This window comes from Tachysurus fulvidraco, chromosome 3 (assembly GCF_022655615.1).
Source record: "Tachysurus fulvidraco isolate hzauxx_2018 chromosome 3, HZAU_PFXX_2.0, whole genome shotgun sequence".
In the NCBI taxonomy this organism is placed as follows: domain Eukaryota; kingdom Metazoa; phylum Chordata; class Actinopteri; order Siluriformes; family Bagridae; genus Tachysurus; species Tachysurus fulvidraco.
Genome location: NC_062520.1, coordinates 11,335,298 through 11,355,465, shown reverse-complemented (window position 1 = coordinate 11,355,465; position 20,168 = coordinate 11,335,298). Strand labels below are relative to the sequence as shown.

The window sequence follows — 20,168 nt, the reverse complement described above, 5'->3', positions numbered from 1 at the left end:
AGTGCTATTACAGTACAACTATACAGTAACAGTTTAGGCAAACGCATGACTTGCCTTTGTAGTTTGAAGTGTAGAATGATGTATGAAGAACATTTTCAGTTACTGCTAGTAATCAGATGTGGCACTGCAGTTGGACAGGATCGACAGCTTGGATGGCGCTCCGATGAAAATGGCTTTTTTTTTTTTTTTTGACTGGCACAGTGGAGCATTGCTGGCACCCTGTTTCCAGTGTGAAGCTACAGCTCCTCTGCAGGCTGAGGCCTTGAGCCCATGTCACAGGTGTCCCGATAGGAGTGGAGCTCAGCCAACGCAGACAGCCATCTCTGAGTTCCATCAGGGAGCCCCCATAAAGAGCGCTTAGAATCACTGCCACCCAGATGCCCACAGCAGCAGCTGGTCTCCAAGAGTGGACGGTTCCAGCAAGCATTGTTACGGAAAAGCTACTGGTTGATGAGCAAAGCCATGATAATTTGACGCATAAATCAGGAAGCATGCAGTTGTTGGCTGGAATCATCTCCAGAGTGTTTGGACTTTAAGAAACACACTTGAGAGGTGGAAAAATATTACCTGAATCATTTGGCATCAAAGAATGGCTTTGCTCGACTGAATGTTACTTGGAGTCAGACTAAAACCAATCTGCTGATCCTTGTAGTTTCACAAGGAATATTAGCATGTTATTTGCTTCCCATTAAACTAAGGGCAGAGATCAGTAAAGGTCAGCTTAGAACTGTCCAGCATTCTCTGCATGCAAAGTGCTCTAGGACTCAGAAGCTCATGTGTATGTTTACACATGAAACAAGTATTGAAATGAGTTATCAACTCAATTACCACACCCCGCTTCAGGCAAACACCCCTCCCTCCAAAGCCCCACGGATTCGATCGGTCCCATCCCGCACATGGAAATGATTTGTCACCTCGGCTTTATGCAAAATCCCATTTCCAATAAGCCCGGCTTCAATTTACACAGTGCTTTACACACGAAGGTTAATCAATAAAGCAGGTGCAGCAATGTCCTGTAACATGTGCACAGGGACCTCTTTGCAGCCATTAATCCCACATGAGAAAATGGGGCAAACACCCATCTAATTACAAACAAATATGCTCATCAGCATCCCATGAGCCACTGAGGCAAATTAGGTCTGTGAGTTTGTGCATTCTTGTCCATGTTCATGAACCTGCAAGACTTTACAAGACTATTTCCTGTGTGTCTTTCGTTGTGGCGGTTATCAAATCAGGAATTACAAAATCCTATTGATTCCAAGTATTTTTCCATTGACTGTAAGTTACAGAATAAAGGGGCTGGTCAGATGAAGGTTAGCTATGGTTTTGCAGTCCCACGTATCCGGCTTAGCCTCTATTCATATATAAATACAGAGGTTTAAAATGGCAGGTGAAGGACCATTCACATTAATCAGTTGAATGAAAAGCGAGATTGAGTTTTTACGAATGTAGTTTAATTAGATTTCAGTCCTTGTCAATGCCTGTTATCCTTCATGAATACATGCAGCTGTGTTCTCCTGCTCGATGCTAAGAACACATGCGTGTAGTGTAGGGTTGTTTTGACCCTCAGCACTTGCACAGAGTAATATCACTTCAACCGTCATCTGTCCTTGTCTGTCTCTCCATATAATAGGAAACATTTCCGAACACTCTGTAATAGAGAAATACACGTCTGCTGTATATCTTACTTAAACGAAACATGGAATATTCTAGAATATGTTTTATATAACTCAATAGCTGCATGAATACTCTGATGTTTAGTTCTGTTTTTGATTCTTTTCTTTTCTTTTTTGCTTTAAGATACACTATCTGGCTACATATGTGGATGCATGATCATCATAGCCATAGCCAATAACAACTAATTATTGCTAAAAGCTAAATTTGTTGCTTTTGCCTCAGTGTGAGGCAATAGTTATCAAATACAAGCCTGTATTGCCCCATAGTTGTAAAGGCGGTGCTTTGACAAACAACCCTGATTGTAACACACCTATTCTTCTCATCCTTTCTGTCTGATGCAGAATCATTGATCCATGTGAATGTGAGAGCCGGTGTCTCCTCCCAAGTAGAAAAATCTCATTAACAATGGTGCTCATTCGTGAGGAGGTGTTTACATACAATAACAAGTCCTCTGGAATGGAACCAGCAAAACTGTTGTACAACATGACCAGTGTTATTATGCTTCCTCCTCTTCCTCACAGCATACAGTCTGTGTCTCCAGGTTTAACCTCTCCAATCATGAAACTTGTTAAATTATTTAAGTGCACTGGAGAGCTTGGCCTTGTAGACAGTGCAGGGCAAGGCATTTTTGCATAATGCTTTTTTAAAACATGCATCAGAACAGTGTCTTCCATTAACTTCAAATTAAAGCCATCATCATGCACTTGCTCTGTTTAGAGCCACACAGCACTTAGCAAAAATCTATTCTGAAAAGAGTTTGTATGTCACGGATGGGGGTAAAGAGCTGAAATCTTTTGGTCGCACACCAGCTTTACAAATCTCACATTTTTGGTCATCACCTGAATAATCCAGTGAACGAACTAAAGGTGAAAAGGACTCAGAGAGGTGACGGATCAAATGCACACTTTTATTGTGGAAGGTGTAAAAAGAATAAACAAGGAGTGAATATAAACCACAATAGCATAACATATACATTGTGAGCAGATTGTTAGCTATGGAAGGCAGCAGATAAATAAACAAGTAAATATACTAGTGGTGCAACTCAAGCTGAAACAAATGAGTAGGGAGACGTGACAAGGAAACCGGCTGATGGGTAATGTAGTTCAAGCACCAGTTCTGCATCATCATGACAGACGGTCACTGTAGATACATTTAACGGTGACATTATCATTATTACTATCATTCTTGTTCCTCAACCAACCAGGAATTGCTTCATGCTGAAAGATCATCTCATTTTGTTGGCAAAGGATATTCAAACAAAAAAATGTCTCTTAACTCCAGCTAACTAGCAGCTACTGCTAAACACTGTTGTTATTTTATATAATGTCCTAGTCTTATGACTATGTAAAAACAGTATGATTTACTTAAACTTTATTTATCAATATTTTTCAACATACAAATTTTTATTCTGGTCATTAATGGAAAAACACCTCTAATATCTTTTTTTTTTCCCATCAGAAAGGTACAAACCAATTAGTCTGTGATTTGTACAGTTTTAAAGTGTGCTTTATGGAAATGCACAAACAGCTCTTCACTTGCTTTTAAAAGCCATTTGCTCTTAAAATACTTTGGAAATTGCATGGCAGCGCTGAAATTACCCGACCCATTTTGTAGTGGAAAGCATGAGGGGGCGAGGCCTATGAAAGCTAAACTAATGTTTGGGTTCTTGGCATTCAGGGGAGGGAGAGCCAGATTCACCTAATGATGTTTTTGCCATAACGATGCAAGTGGGGGCCAAGGTCATTCAGCTCATTGCCTTCCCGTTCACCGGTTTTCATCTCCATTGAAATGGACAAATCCCAAATGGGAAGACAAAAACACTCTGATGACAATCAACAGCAGAATATTATCTGCATCTTCTAAATTGGACGACGAGGGAAACGATACTCCGAGGCCATTGCTATCACACGCAGGAAACTCCCATTCTGTGAATAAATCACCTGGGATCAGAGCTAAATGAGCAGCTCAGTCTCTGCAGTCGTTCTTTCCTCCTCTCAGAGCTTCTCGACCGTTCTTGTTGACGTTATAAATAACACACAAGGCTGTATTGATGCCACAAAGAAAACACATATGATATCTTCTTTAAGAAGAGACAATGGACTCTTTGACTGGATGTCAGCATCTCCCCGAGTAACTACAGCTGATCTGAGACCACCATAGCTGTAGATAGCGTTTTGCAGAGCCTGCTGATGTGCAGATGTGGAGTAATGAGGGTGTTCACTCAGCTCTCTCTCTGTCAGAAGATGCTAAGGCAGTGCCATTCTGCCAGTGCCTGCCTGGCTCACTGTCAGCGCATGCCAGCAGCCTCTAATTTCTCCATTTGATGAGCAGATAGCCTCTCTCTGTTATTAGTCCTCTTTCTCCAGCCTCTGTTGTTTTGGCGTTTTTACCCTCTGCAAACTTTAAGAGTGGCCAGCTATAATGCATGCATTACACCTCTGCTCACCTGCTGTTAACAATGCCATGAACAGAAGTAGCCATGTGCCAAGATGATGGGGTCCTGCAAGTTATTTCCACACAAATCACTAACAGATTGCTTCTGTTAGTCTGGGGGTATGGGGAAAAATGGTTTTGTTAGTCTAATGAGGTATAAAAATGGCACGTGGCAGGTGTGTAATATGCAGATGATGCCAACTCCATTATTCGCAATGCAGGCGTAATTGCATTTTTCAAGGGCCCGGTGTTTCTTCATGCCTCCTGAATGTGCAGGCCATCAGAGGCCTCAGGAAAGCAACACAAAATACTTCTGCTCCAGACGGTGATACCTGATAGCACCACTAAAGCAGTTGTAGTACATTAGCTGAGCCATAAAACAATAAGGTACCAGGAACATGAGCACATCTGCTATTGTAATTGAATTTATAGCACAGCATTTTTATAGCCCGCCATGTCCAGCAAGTTGTAATTCTCACAATTCAATACATTACACTATCACTATTAGTTTAGGTGAGGAATGTAAGATTATACGTGTCGGGTTTAGAGCAGCCAAAGCTTCCATGCCATTTTAAAATGAGACATTATGTGAGTAAGAGAAAGGAAGAATGATGAAGCCAATTTGGTTACAGAACACATTAAAGTCTTTTAAGTCTTTAGATTTATTCCCAAATTCTGAGTTGATCAAACATCCCCAATTAGCATAGCTACGCTGTATAATCTAAGGCAAGTCATGAAACTTTATTTTTGTGGGTCAAAGCTCTTCTGAAATTTTATCAGGTACTTTTGGTACTATAAGTTTTTATCAGGTACTTTCAGGTACTATAAGTGCCCTTTAATATGTACAGACAAATGTTTCATGAAATTAGTAAAGAAATATGAAATGTATCATCAGCCAAATGATATCTGAATATATTATTCTAATATATATTTTTTATTTTTATATTTATCCTGTCTATTACCACTCACCGCAGGTCGTCCGTGCTTCAGTAACATGTGTAGTCAGTCACCTCATTGTTTTGGGTTCCCGCTTAAACATCACACGGCGGCTGAATGTGAATTGAGGAGAGAGCGGACTGCTGCGTTTGTCTTGGATCTTGTTGATCAGCTCGTATTGCTGGGTATCTACAAGAAGATAGAAATGGGGTGTATTTCACCACCTGGTGAGAGCACAGGCTATTGTGTTTGTGTGCTCTCCACAGAGAACGGAGAGATAACAGAGACATTTCAGCTCTGAGCTTGTAAGCCAGTACTTAAATATATTACTCCAACAACAATCAAATCATTGTTTTTTTTATCTTAATGTATTTCCTTATTTTCTGTATTACAAGATAATTAAAGCTCTCAAAGTGAGATAAAACGGTCTGGTGGAACGACAGTCGAAAGTATTCCCTTTTCTTCACAGACTGTTCAGCTGTTTGAACGTGGTGATCCCTGTTCACCTGCAAACAATCAAAGGATGTTGAAAGTGCATACATGAAAGCCTTCTGCTGCTATATTTAGTGTTTTATATGTTAAAATAAAAAAATTACACATGAAATCTCTTTGAATGACATGAATAGAATAGAAGCCTTTATTTTTGTCACATATACAGTACATTACAGCGCATACTCTTTCTTTGCATATCTCTTATTGGGAGGTTAGGATCACAAAGTCAGACATGATACAGCACCTCTGGAGCAGTGAGAGATAAGGGCCTTGCTCAAGGGCCCAACAGTGGATGCTGTGTTGGGGCTTGAACCTCTGATCAACAACCTAGAGCATTAACGCTTGAGCCACCACTATAATAATAATAATAATAATAATAATAATAATAATAATAATAATAATAATAATTTGGTCAAGATTTGGTAATTATTTGGTAGGTAATCAGTTTTCAATACAAATAATCAAGATCGGGGTTCCTTTGTTTTAGCCCCAGATACATCAGGGACACAAGGAGATGTTATAATGTCACAGACATGCTATATTAGAAAGAGACACTGGATTAAATGCTCTCTCTCTCTCTCTCTCTCTCTCTCTCTCTCTCTCTCTCTCTCTCTCTCTCTCTCTCTCTCTCTCTCTCTTTCTCTTGGGGGTCAATAATTAAAGCGCAGTTAAATTAGTTCAGTGCAATAAGGTTTTAATAGAAGGTTTTAATGAATGATCTCGAAGGGAGGTTCAATCTCAAATGAGGGGTCAGTCCCTGCCTTGGCTTCTCTTCTCCTATATTTTTTTATCACAGACTTCTCGGCTTTCTTAAGATGCTGCACCATTACTGTTGTTATGAATGATCAAATCACTACCCATTGCACTTCACAGAGGCTAAAAGAGATCAACGAGATGATTGTCTAGGAAGTGAATCATCCAGTGGGGAAACTTAACACCCCAACCTTCAATTTCAGCAAGATACCGGAAAGAGCACACGGACAAGAGTGAGCATGTTGTCATGCCTCGGTCATTGTTTTGCAGCTGCTACCACAAAGAAACCCTTGAGTTGATGTAAAGGTGTCTGTTTGCAATCTTCTTCCCCTTGTAATTACATGTGTACTGAGTACAGGTCCAGGCATGCTCAATTCAGGTACAAGACCCTAACAGAGGAATCTAGAGTGTTGAAATCTCCCACTGATTAAAGGCTGCTCCAGAATGAGCTTCACACCAGACAGCTGATGTTTGGCACCCGCTTGTCCAGCATTACCATTTTCTGTGCTTTTTTTAAATGCCTGTGTATCATTTAGTGATGTTTTGTGTAATTGTACTGGTTATAAACAGTGGTGGATTTTTCTTTAAAACTTTCTCAGTTTTAAAATACTAAAATAGTAATAACACAAGAGCTGCCAATTGATCGAGAATGGAATCCGAGCTTTACATGAATTTTTGCATGTTTTTTCCAAAGTTCAGTAATTCCATTCTTCCCAAGCATCCCCTACTCTCACAATTTAGCGCTCTTATAACTTTAGCCCCCATTCAGCCACATAAGTCTTATCCTCCATGTATGTACACATTTTTGGGTTGTACTACTTCATGTCATGAAGCCAGACAGCATACAACCACAAACGAGAGTGGGTGTGGTTATCATACACACCCACCAAGACAAATTACAAATATGATATCAAATGACTTGTTCCTTGCTAGTGTGAACATAACACACTTGTTTACACATTAGTCCCTCTGGCTTTCAACACCACAAATATGATATTAAGTTTTTCTTGTGATGTAGGTCACTAATGGTCTTATGAAATATCTGTTTTTATTTCTTCTATTTCTTCTTCTTCTTCTTCTTCTTCTTCTTCTTCTTCTTCTTCTTCCTCTTCCTCTACTTCTTCTTCTTCTTCTTCCCTCACCACATCCATAAACCTCCTCCTTGGCCTTCCTTTTCTCCTTTTGCCCAGCAGCTCAATCATCAGCATTTTTCTTCTAATATACCCCATGTCCCCCATCTGTACGTGGCTCAACTCTCTCACTTTGTCTCCAAAGCATTTTACTTTCACTGTACCTCTAAAATACATTTCCAATCCTGTCTATCCTCGTCACTCCCAATGCAAATCGCAGCCTCTTCAGCTCTGCCACTTCCAGCTCTGCCTCCTGCCTTTTAGTCAGCAGCATCGTCTCCAAGCCATACAACATAGCTGGTCTCACCAAGATCACCAGGAAAAAAAGGCAGTGGTGGCTTTTATCACAAGTGGTTAAGGTTCTTACGATGTAAATATTTCAAGTTAGTTAAACATTTCAATCTGGATTAAGTTAGAAACAAAGGTTCACCTACTGCCTTAATAATGTGAGTAAATCTAACTCAAACAAATCTGTCATGTTTTATAGTTAGACACCAAGTTCAAATTCCTGCCAGAGCAATGCCATTAGCATTCGACTGCTCAACTCATTGTAGTCAGTCGCTCTGGTTCTCTTATTTAGATCCATGATTCATGATTAGACCTGACAAAACCTCCTTTTTGAAATAATAGCATTGTGAAGCAATTGTATTATTTCAGTTGTGTTACCTGAACCTTGGTTTATTTGCATGTAAACACAATTTTTGTTGTTTTCTACTTTTTTATGTATATGTTTTTTAAATATTTTTTTTGGTTGTTTTTATATAAAATTGACGTACCCATTATCCAAAGATCTTTCTTTATTTCCGTCTTCTGAATGTGGTGCTCAGTGATTAGGGATTTATAATTCTGAAATAGATAGGAGTGTTTCTATAATAACCCTTGACCCACAGAGTGGTGATTGTCAAGAGCTGGCATGGAGCCTCTCAAGCTCAATTTGCCCCACACAGCTCTTGAGAAAGTATTGTGGCCTTATTGATCCATCTTCTCTCTAGGCCTCAGCTCAAGGCCATGTTTCAAAGGTAGCCATGAAATACTAATGGACTAATTCAGACTAACCTGCTTGCTGCATCCGTGCTCCACACATCTCGTTTCCATGGTACGCACTGCAGGACGGCAACACGGCTGAAGGATGCGAAGGCCTGAAACTAAAACAACGCACTGTTTCCTTCTCTCTCTTTCTAGTGAACTGGATACTGACTAACCTCCGCTCTGCATGTCTGACTTCCAGAAGTGTTTTGTACAGACAAAGCATTTGTTATATGAAAAAATACTGAGTTGCCAAAACAGAGTTCACAAACTAAACAGCGGCCCTGTAATGGAAAAAACAACAAGTCCAAAGCTAGGCAAGGAATATGGATCATCTGTCTTGAGGCAGCAAAGGGCTTCCAAAGTGAGGTGGGATTGGGGTAGAGATTTTGAAATGTCCATGTGGATTCGATCAGTTGTGTAACATCAGTGTTTTTTTTTTTATTCACAAAGTTACAGTTATGAACATACAAATAATCTGGGTAACATGAGGGCTGTGGCTTTATTGTAGTAGTTAATGTGGAATTATTTTAGTGTGTTACCCTCTCTCTCTCTCTCTCTCACACACACACACACACACACACACACACACACACACACACACACACACACACACACACACACACACACACACACACACACACACACACACACACACACACACACAGATGTCTTGGGTTACTTACTAAGAGGTGATGGCTCCAGTGTAATGCCTTCTCAGCAGTTCAGTAATGAGTTCATTGTGTGATGACTTGTGGCATATGGGGTACAGACGTTGCATTTCAGTAACAGTTTATCAGTCTTTACACACACTGTTTGCTGGGGATCAGATGATATGCATTCAAATCTGCCTTTAGTATTTTCCAGGATAGGATTTTAGCTAAACAATGGTTACTGGAAATGAACGAACGACCATAATAAAATCCTAATAACGACACGCTTATCCTTTCTAACGTTCAGCAGAAATTGAATCATATATGAATCGATAGGAATTTTTAAGACTGAAATAAACATAAACAATGCAGACTTCAGCTTCTTAGACTGAGGCCTTTATATCGTTTATGCAGTGCAAGGAAAAGAAAACAAATGCTGACAGTGGTATGCTTGCTTCCAGCAGTCTGAGACTCCACATATCATCACTGCAGTGCTGTCTGTATCTCTCATCTGTTTACACAGGGATTTGTAAGGGTTCAGATTTATGTTATGGTAAATCTATGCTATGTGTGTTATGTGCTTTGACTTAAACCTTGCCTGAAGGAGATGTAGTGAATATGCTTGGTGTTTGTGTGGCTGTAAGACTTTAGTAATATAACTGCAGTATGTCTGTAGGCTATGGAGACGGTGTACTTTTTGTGCGGCTAAGAAACATCGTCAATGAGAGTTGTTGTAAATCCCTACATTAAGCTCTGCATTAAGGACCAAGGTAGAGAATGTGAGGAATTTTCTCTTCTAACCACTCAAATGTAAATTCCTCACGCTTGTAACTGCACACCTTTCGTATGAGGTTTTGTGTTGAGAGTGAATCGTTTATGGAAGAATAGGCAGGATCAAATACAAGATAAATTGATATAAGCATAAAAATAAGCGTAAGGAGAGAAATAGTGCATAGATGTAACCAACTATATAAAAATGTATAAAGATGTAATTAAAGACACTTAAGAAGTTTTTAAATGCTTTTGAACATATAGAGTTAAACTGCTTAATGCAAATTGGTATGGAGTTCCAGAGTTTTTATGTACAGAAACAAATATGATATAAATGATCATTCAGATGTTTAAGGGGTTAATTTACATCCCTCTGTAAAGAGTGAATGCGGATGCAAGCCAGAGCATCTACTACACGCAATCTTGTCACTTGACATACCATAACAAACATGCCAAGCTCATTTCATGCACTTAAAATGTGTGAAACTGACTCCTGATTAGTCTGTCTATCTATCTCTCTCTCTCTCTCTCTCTCTCTCTCTCTCTCTCTCTCTTTCTCTCTCACACACACACACACACACACACACACACACACACACACACACACACACACACACACACACACACACACACACACACACACACTCTCACACTCTCTGAGCTGTGTCAACACACAGCCTCCAGAGTCAATAGCTAGGTTTCTGGGATTAACCAAAAAAAAATTATTAATGTTATGCAGAGGTTATTCATTAACCATTCTGAAGACGCACTTCCTCTGTGTGTTTTGAACCCTTCCTTCTGTCATGGTGTTAGCCGAGCAAACTGTTCACACATTCAGGCCTTTTAACGCATATGGTTTAGATCACTGACTGGCACATTTCCGTTTGCTCACGGTTCGTATCTTGAATTTCTCACTGCAGTTAAAGAGTGACCGTGGAAGGAAAAGCTTGGGACTTGACTTTGTTAAGTGATTTTATCGTTTTACACCCATTTTGTAGTGAACCTCAAGATTTGAAATATGCCCAGTGTTTAGCTGTGATTGCTGGATCAGAGGAAGTCTTGTGTGTATCTGGTGTCCTTGGTGTGTCCGCACTGCTGTGCAGAGAACAATGTGTCTAGTGAGCTTGTCTTTCCGGGACAAACAGCTGCGTAGGTTAATGTGTGTGCTCATGTCTGCTTACAATATCGAAAACACACACACACACACACACACACACACACACACACACACACACACACACACACACACACACACACACACACACACACACACACACACACAGTTATATATACATGTACACAGTGTATACAATATGCAAATCTGAAAAAAATACTTTTTTGTATAAAAAAAGTTTTTTGTGGCCTATTTTCATGTTTGCCGTTTTATTCTACAATCACATACATTACCGTAAATGTACTGAAATATGACTTTTCCTCTGTGCAGGCTCAGCTTTTATGATGGTGAACACTTCTGGAAGGTTTCCAAGCCAGAAAGCTCAACTGATTGTCCCTCAGCTGAAGGAAAACGACACACACTGCCTTATATTCCAGTATTATGGAGCCAGTGGTGAAGGCTCGAGCCCTGGCCAGCTCTACATCTATGTCAAAGAGAACAACAGTCCAGTGGGCTTCCCTGTGTGGAACTCATCTGGACCTGCTTTTCATACATGGAAGCAAGTTGAACTAGCAGTCAGCACTTTCTGGCCCAACTTTTACCAGGTAAGATATTTTCTAGTTTATCAGTACACCTCTGGGCAAGTCGTGGCCTAATGGTTAGAGAGTCTGACTCGTAATCCTAAGGTTGTGGGTTCGAGTCTTGGGCCGGCCATGACTGAGGTGCCCTTGAGCAAGGCACCGAACCCCCCAACTGTGCCGCAGCATAAATGGCTGCCCACTGCTCCGTGTGTGTGTGTTCACTGCTGTGTGTGTGCACTTTGGATGGGTCAGATGCCGAGAACGAATTCTGAGTATGGGTCACCGTACTTAGCTGTATGTCACATCACTTTCACTTATTAATCTATATAGTCCAGAAAGAGCTGTCATTATCAGTAATATTTTATTCAGGGCTTTGTTTACAATGCTGAGACACATTAGTGTTACATGGCGATATCAGAGTCATGTCAGTCTCATATATTGCTGATGATTTAGCATGCCAAACATTAAAACCTCAACAACTCTAATTCAAGAAAAGATACTTAACTCTCTTATTACAGTGTCACGATATCCATTTGTGTATTTTATAATGTAGAAAATCAAATTTTTTATAAGTTATTGTCATAAAGCAGTTGTACAGAAATCTATATATAGATAGAGATCCATAATGAGCAAACCGGAGGAAACAATGACAATGAAATCACCTCTGAGTGACTCAAAATGAAACCCATCATCTTTGTGTGAGTATATTGTGAATAAGAGTCCTGGAATGAGCACCTTATCATTACCACAGCTCTTAAGTATAAGTCTACAGTATCCAGATAAGATTTTCTGATTATGGGACTTGGGCATAAACTGCTTTTCCGAAGTAGAGCTCCAACAGAAGAAGGTGAGTCACAAGTGCAAAAATCTCTTAGCAGAAGTATCGTATGATAGTATTATAGAGTTTGGCAGAATGCTAGAGAAAATACACATAATGCATCAGGAGTAAGGAGACACAAAAATACATTATCCCAACATACAGTAATGATCTATATAACTATACACAGGTGCTGTCAGAATAGACAGAAACAATCTCTATGATAGCAGACTCCTCTTAGGAATAAAGCTTAAAATGGTTTATATCTGTTACATTTTATAAGGCAACAACCAAACAGATGAGCAAATGAGATGGCAACCACAAAGCATACACTTGGCAGAATCTGGGAGAATGGCTACAGAACGGTTCCTAATTGTGGTCATAAGTGACCTTGAAGGAGATAAAAATAAGTTGCAATTGTCATCATAATGTTTGTTAGACTCATTAATGAACCTAATGTTTGTGGTTCACCCTGTTTACCATCTACACAACAGTAGTACAAGCTTCTTTTGGCATCATACACTGTAGAGAATCTTAATTAATTCAGTTCACATAAAGAGCTCATTCACACTTGACATGTAACCACTAAGCTGCTCAGGTAGGCTGATTTGACACATGCCATGTTGGTGTAGCACTGCCTGTTGATCCTCATAGGGAATCTATTTTAATTGCGAGAGAAAGTCCCAATTACTTCTTGCAAAATCGACTCCTGGTGATCTTGCAGCTGATTCTGGACTGCTCCTCTGGGTTTGACTGAATAGAGGCAGAATAAGAACCAGTCTTTGCACCTCAGTCATTCAGTAAGGACCCAGCATGCACCTTTAATGGCTGAAAAGTCATTGTGTAAAGAAGTGGCACCATAGGAAAGCTTTCATTGACTCAAGTGGAGATGAACATTTCAGCACAAACACAGGAAAAGCTGCAGCAAAGGTATCAAGGTTTAGTCACAGAAGAGAAGTACAGCTCTTTGAGAAGTCTTTACTTCTTTGGTTCGCAACATATAGACTTCAATGGTTTTAAATAATGTCTTAAACGGATTTTACAAACCCGATTCAGAGATCGTTTAAACGTTGGGCTATGAAAAGTGTTCGCTACAAATGTCTGATTTCTGCAATACATTTCATCTCGTGTGCTGTAAGATTCAGTACATCCGGAAATCCATCTAAAGTTATATATGGTGTAGTATCTTAAAAGTATCTTAAAAGAATCTTAAAATATTTTGGTGACGTAATTAAACTCTTAGTTGCTATGTGTAGTTAATCGTGATTAATCACAATTTTGCAAAAATAGTTTTACTTTTTACATTGCATAAATGTTCAGGCCATAAGTATTTGATTGGAAGAAAAAAGGAGAAACCCACTGCTCCGGGTGTGTGTTCACGGTGTGTGTGTGTGTGTTCACTGCTGTGTGTGTGCACTTTGGATGGGTCAAATGCAGAGAACAAATTCTGAGTATGGTTCACCATACTTAGCCGTATGTCACGTCACTTAAACACTTGGATATATAGTTCCATGAAATGGCCATGGAATACTTGACACTTGTTTTAACTTAGTATTACTTTTGTTTTCATTTTCATTACAGTTTGAGCATGTGAGCTTGTGCTGTTTTGTCAGTATAATGCACAATAACTGGTGGTTATTAGGATAACTAGCCCATGTCTAGTAGCCTTTATCAATTTCTATGCACGATCATTCCAAAGAAGTTTAATGCTAAATGATGTGCTTATCTCAGTTTATCTCGGGTTTAAATTTATTTTTATTTCACTATGAATTTGTTTTTGTCAGGAGCAGAGAATTAGGTCCAGTTTTTATTAAAACTCCTTTCTTACACACAACTAACTAACATTGCTAACCCTAGCAATTACATTTCTATAAAAATCTGTGAAGATTCTCCAGTTCTTTAGCTAGTCTCTGGTCTAATGGCTATATAGTAGATGGATATATACAGTGGTCATATACAGTTGACTTCCCAGCAACAGAGAAGCATCATGTAGACAAGTGTTTGTAATGTATTATCATATGGGTGCAGCTCTCCAGGCGAAGAAGAAGAAGAAGGAAGAGGAAATCTCCAGTGTAATAACCACCACCTGCTGGGTATTTAGGGTGGGTGGCTGGAGAAACTTCTCCATCTACAGCAAGATGTTATTGGTGAAGCCTGCAGTTGCGACTTCTTAATATTACAACGATTAACAATAGGATCTGCATTCATGTTATTGTAGATAATTAGCTATAGAGAGGTAATTATGGGTTTGCATAATTGCACAGTATCTTAAGTGTTTGTCAAAATGAAACCACCTGGTACTGAGAACTTACTTTGTCTCTTATTTTGTAATTGCACGGTTTGTGTTTTTATCCTTTTCACATCTCCCTTTGCACTTTTTCTCCTGCTGTACAATGAGAGAACGCTAATTACTCCTCGAGTTTGGTCGCTTTTCAAAACTTTTAATAAATAACAGCATGCATTTTGAATATGCTAATGTCCGTGCCCCGGTGCTCTCTGATCTTCACTGACATTTTGTGGTGTTTGGTTCTGAAATAAGTTATTGTGCTTCAATTTATAGCATCTGGATAACAATTAAAGGGGTGAGGAAAAGACCACTCGTGCGTGATCAGTTCCGAACGAAAGTGGAGAGCTTGTAGCTCAATGAACAATTATATATACACATCGATCAAGATGACAAAAGTGACAATTGTCCACTGTAATGTTCAGACCCATCACAGTCTTGTACTATTCAGGCAATCTGTTCTGCTGTGTATGGAATCCAAAAGCTAGAGAAGGAAACAAAATAAATGTCTCTATATGCCTTTTGTCTCACAGTGATTGCTTCTATATATAATGCAGATTCGTAAGAAGCCATAATGGCTTCAGTAATTGAGCAATTATACATTCAGCTAATGAAAACAGTCCAACAACAGAGAACCCATGGCACATTGACCATATTTAAGAGACCTCTGGGGACCAGAAGGTTTTTACTGTGCAGTGTGGTGACACACATCAACACCACAGATTTAATCTCCCTCCAGCTCACCATGACATTTCACATGCCCAAGACTGGCTTTTCATTTTCTTTTAAATTAGCCCCTCATAAAGCTCTAATTAGCGGCCAGGCCACTTACAATTGCTCAGAATAAAGCAGAATGAAAATCAATTTAAACCCATTTGAATGACCTAAAAAGCATCACGTTTAAACGCGTTCTCAGTGTTATCTAGCACTAATGACTTGTTTGGGTGATCTTTGTTCAGCGTTCATTGGAGTGACACACTCGAGACCTACTAGGCAACGTAAATGGGTTTGAGGAGAAACTGTCACCTGCTGTTATTATCGACCCACAAGTCTTTTTTTAACAGGAGAAATAAAGGTTTATAAAATAGAATGATACGTTTTAGACAAGCTGACCACATTTCTGTATTTAAAAAAGACGTCTATTTTGTATTACTCAAGGGCAGACTAAATGGTTTGAAAAGAATTTACTCTTTTCCTTTGAGAGAGGAAGAAGAGGAAATTTGCAGTGATATAATTTTAGCATGTTTTTTTTATCTTATAATAAAGAGTCTGGTTCCTCTCAAGGTTTCTGTCTCATGTCTCATGCAGTTTTTCCTTGTCATTGTCGCCGTCACCGAGATCCTAATCTACATTTCTGCAAAGCTAGTTTAAGCAAATATTGTTGAAAGCTCTATAGAAAAAAAATAAAATAATGCATGTGAATATTATTATTATTATTATTCCACAGACTTACAAATATGTCAAAATATTTCTGTAGCTCTGTAGACCTCCGTCATTGCACTTTCTTTCCATTACACTTTTCACTTTTCCTCGTATCAGCACTCTCACAAACACATGTTTTTCCATTAGTTGTATTTTTCTTCCACACAACAATCTTGACACTCAACCTTAAAAAACATCAAATCAACTTTTTTCTGTCCTCCTGCAAGTTGGAAAGTCACTTTCGAGAGTTGTTGAGTTTGATGAGAGATGGAAGAAGAAATAAAAATCATTGAGACATTGAGTGGAAATGATTGGATAAGTGGGTGCTGTTTCCACACGTCAAATCTGATGTAAACCGAGTCTGTAGCAGGCTTCCAGAAATCTGAGCCCACAGGAAAAAGCAGAATGTGTGTTTTAACCAGTTGCTTCCTGAGTGATAGGGTTAGTGAGACACGTCGCTGTTCCTCCCCCCTTTCCGTTTTCCTCTGTCGCTCTTTCTCTCCATCTGTTGTGTGGTCAGAGTGAGAGAGTGACACTACACAGTGTCGCCTATAAAAAAAGTTCAATTGATAGACGACTCACAGCGGCTGCTTTAGGAAACCCAAATCAGTAATGTAAAGAGGTCATGGAAACCTGACTCCACTGAGGCATATGGGAAATCAGTTTTCTCACAATAACAAGACGCCTGTTGGTTTTGATGAATGTATGAATAGAACAGACTCTCTCACGCAGTCATCCTTTCTCTGGAAATATAGAACCCGAGAACAAACTCACCTCGAGGCTCACAAGCTACAGGTTTCCTACCCAGTCCTACTGATCAGTTCTGCAATTATTATCGCCAGAGACAAACTTGTTTATCACAATCTGTGACCTTGAACAGGATAAAGCAGTTACTAATGATGAATGGATGAAAAACAGTAACCTGCACGCTGTCATGTTAATCATTGTGGCCTTTCATTGATCTGCAAGCTTCCTATGTGTCCACCTGCTTTCACACACTACAAAGGGGGGAAAAGGCTTTTGTGTTGCGTCCTGTGAGATGCAAGTGTAGTAAAAAAAATCCATCAACATCTGATTCATTTCCATAACATTAACCTGAGATCTTCATGCACTTTATTGTGAATTGTTTTGATTCAATGTTAATCATTTAAACTCATTCTCTCTCTCTCTCTCTCTCTCTCTCTCTCTCTCTCTCTCTCTCTCTCTCTCTCTCTCTCTCCTTCTGTCTCTCGCTTTCTCTCTCTCTGCTTCTCTCTCTGCTTCTCTCTCTCTGCTTCTCTCTCTGCTTCTCTCTCTCTGCTTCTCTCTCTGCTTCTCTCTCTGCTTCTCTCTCTCTCTCTCTCTCTCTCTCTCTCTCTCTCTCTCTCTCTCTGTATCTCTCTTACTCTCTCTCTCTCTCTTTCTGCTTCTCTCTCACTCTCTCTGCTTCTCTCTCTCTCTCTCTCTCTCTCTCTCTCTCTCTCTCTCTCCCCCTCTACTTCTGTCTTTCTCTCTCTCTGCTTCTGTTTCTCTCTCTTTCTCTCTCCTTCTGTCTGTCTGTCTGTCTGTCTGTCTGTCTGTCTGTCTGTCTCTCTCTCTCTCTCTCTCTCTGCTTCTCTCTCTGTGCTTCTCTCTCTGCTTCTCTCTCTGCTTCTCTCTCTCTGCTTCTCTCTCTCTGCTTCTCTCTCTGCTTCTCTCTCTCTCTCTCTCTCTCTCTCTCTCTCTCTCTCTCTCTCTCCCCCTCTACTTCTGTCTTTCTCTCTCTCTGCTTCTGTTTCTCTCTCTTTCTCTCTCCTTCTGTCTGTCTGTCTGTCTCTCTCTCTCTCTCTCTCTCTCTCTCTCTCTCTCTCTCTCTCTCTCTCTCCCCCTCTACTTCTGTCTTTCTCTCTCTCTGCTTCTGTTTCTCTCTCTTTCTCTCTCCTTCTGTCTGTCTCTCTGTCACTCTCTCTCTCTCTCTCTCTCTCTCTCTCTCTCTCTCTCTCTCTCTCTCTCTCTCTCTCTCTCTCTCTCTCTCTCTCTCCAGCTCATCTTTGAAGTTGTGACCTCAGGACAGCCGGGTCTGTTGGCTATTAAGGACATTTCACTCCAGGGACATCAGTGCAGTAAGTTCTCTCTCTGTCACTCTTTCTTTCTTATGCACCATGAAACACATGCATTTTGTTCCCAAAAATACACTATCTGCCAAAGCCCGAATACCAGAATATTATAAGAATTTACTGTGAGATTATTTTTAAACAGGCCATTTCAAAATAGAAAATGATCAGCTTTTTTGTGAAAATTGTTGCGTTAGTAAAAGTGGTACATTTATTAATCCAGCACCGTTCCCTGGTGATGAGCTAATTAAGCAACTGTAAAAGTAAATATCCGTTGGACACTGTTTTTAAATGTGGGCTGTTTCACATGAATTTTTTGTGTTTAGCACAAAAAAAAGTGTCTTTTTTTCCAGTGGTGGCCAGAGATCTAATCAGCAGCTGTGCAAATAATTTAGGAAAATGTAGAGAAGTTATGCTGTTATGTCACATTATCTGTAGTGAGCATTTGTAGTGAATAAGAAGCTAGTTCGAAGTTTGAAATGAACCTGACAGCTCGGGTAACAGCAGATTGAAGATCTGTTAAATCAAGAACATTTTAATTCTTTTGTAAATCTTTACAAATAAAACAGATCAAAAAAAAAAAAAAGCTATGACGGCTTTGTTTATGTTCTGCACTAATTACGGCTCCGCCCACATTCCCCTGTTCAGTACGCATGGCTCTCTGGAGATTGGGCATGGGCACTTTGTTATGAGACTGGTCACTTGGCAGTAATGGGTATAACAATGACAGTAATTGGTATAAGGGATTTGTTGAGGTTATGTGATTTTAACACACCACCCTGGACACCACACAAGACTAATTTATCAGTAATATGAAAATAGCTTGCAAGGATCAATCACAAATTAATTATATGTACTCGTTCACTGACTAAAGACACAGAACACCAAATTTGTGTTACATTTTATCTGGTCCTAATCTTATTCATATAACAAAGTCACAGAAATGAGAGAGGACAGATGCATTAACATTAAGATCATTTTCTTTTCATTTGGCTTGTCATTCAGGATGAACTCTGGTAGCATGGCCTCATATCTGTTATGATATCAGTCAAGATGAGATAATGTATTCCTTTCTCCCACAAGCTGTTTAATTCTTTTAGATCTAATATTTGCGATATGGTACATGGTTATGTTATTAGTGGTCATGTCTTATAAGTTCCTCATCGTATTATTTCACCTTCAAGTTTCACTCACTGTCAAGCTCAGGCTTGAAAACGAGAAGAGTGATGCCTGTAAAGCTGTTTGAGCTGTTTGGTGTCTCTTTGCAACCGCTCTTCACTCCATCTCAGCTTTCACCTTCTGTCTTCCACCTGCTAATCCACTTCTCTCTCGCAGCGTTTGACTTTTCACCCCTTCATCTTCTGCTCTCATGCTGTGTCGGTCCCTCGCTTATTCCATCAGTCATTCCATAATTCTTTCAGCTTCCTATCAGATCTTTGCCTCCTGATATTTCCCACATACTTTTTCTCTTGCAGATTTTTGTGCATCCCGTGTTTATTGCATTTTACTAAAGTAGGTACTTGAATTATGTGATTGATATATATATATATATAGATATATATATATATATATAGATAGATATTATAGATAGATATAGATATATATATAGATATATAGATATATACATATTAATATTAAGTAATATTAAAAAATATTTATTAATATATATATATATATATATATATCTATATATATATATATATATATATATATATATATATATTATATATATATATACAATTTTAATTTATGTTATTGGTCCTTGTACAGGTCACCCACCGTAAATGAATGTACCAAAAAAGGTTAAATATGATTTCAGTATTAATGCAATAGACTGGATTTGTTTTTATTCAATGCCACAACAATGCATCGAAACACTCACACTTCTCCTCACGTGTACCTTAATAACAGTTTTCTGGGTCCTATGCCACAATGCTAATGAAGTGCTAACATGTTAGTATATTACCATGTAGCTGACAACAATAGTGCATGGGATGAATTCTGAAG

General features: G+C 39.3%; 1 protein-coding gene across 17 annotated transcripts in view; it reads left to right on the top strand.

Annotated features, from left to right (window-relative positions):
• LOC113644346 (receptor-type tyrosine-protein phosphatase mu-like) overlaps nucleotides 1-20,168 on the top strand; it is a 197,991-nt gene that overhangs the window by 61,919 nt on the left and 115,904 nt on the right. For all 17 annotated transcript variants that reach the window (XM_047811072.1, XM_047811078.1, XM_047811080.1 and 14 more), the window contains exons 3-4: nucleotides 11,316-11,590; nucleotides 18,092-18,170. In XM_047811072.1, the coding sequence (XP_047667028.1) occupies nucleotides 11,316-11,590; nucleotides 18,092-18,170 (354 nt within the window). The remainder of the gene's footprint in view (nucleotides 1-11,315; nucleotides 11,591-18,091; nucleotides 18,171-20,168) is intronic.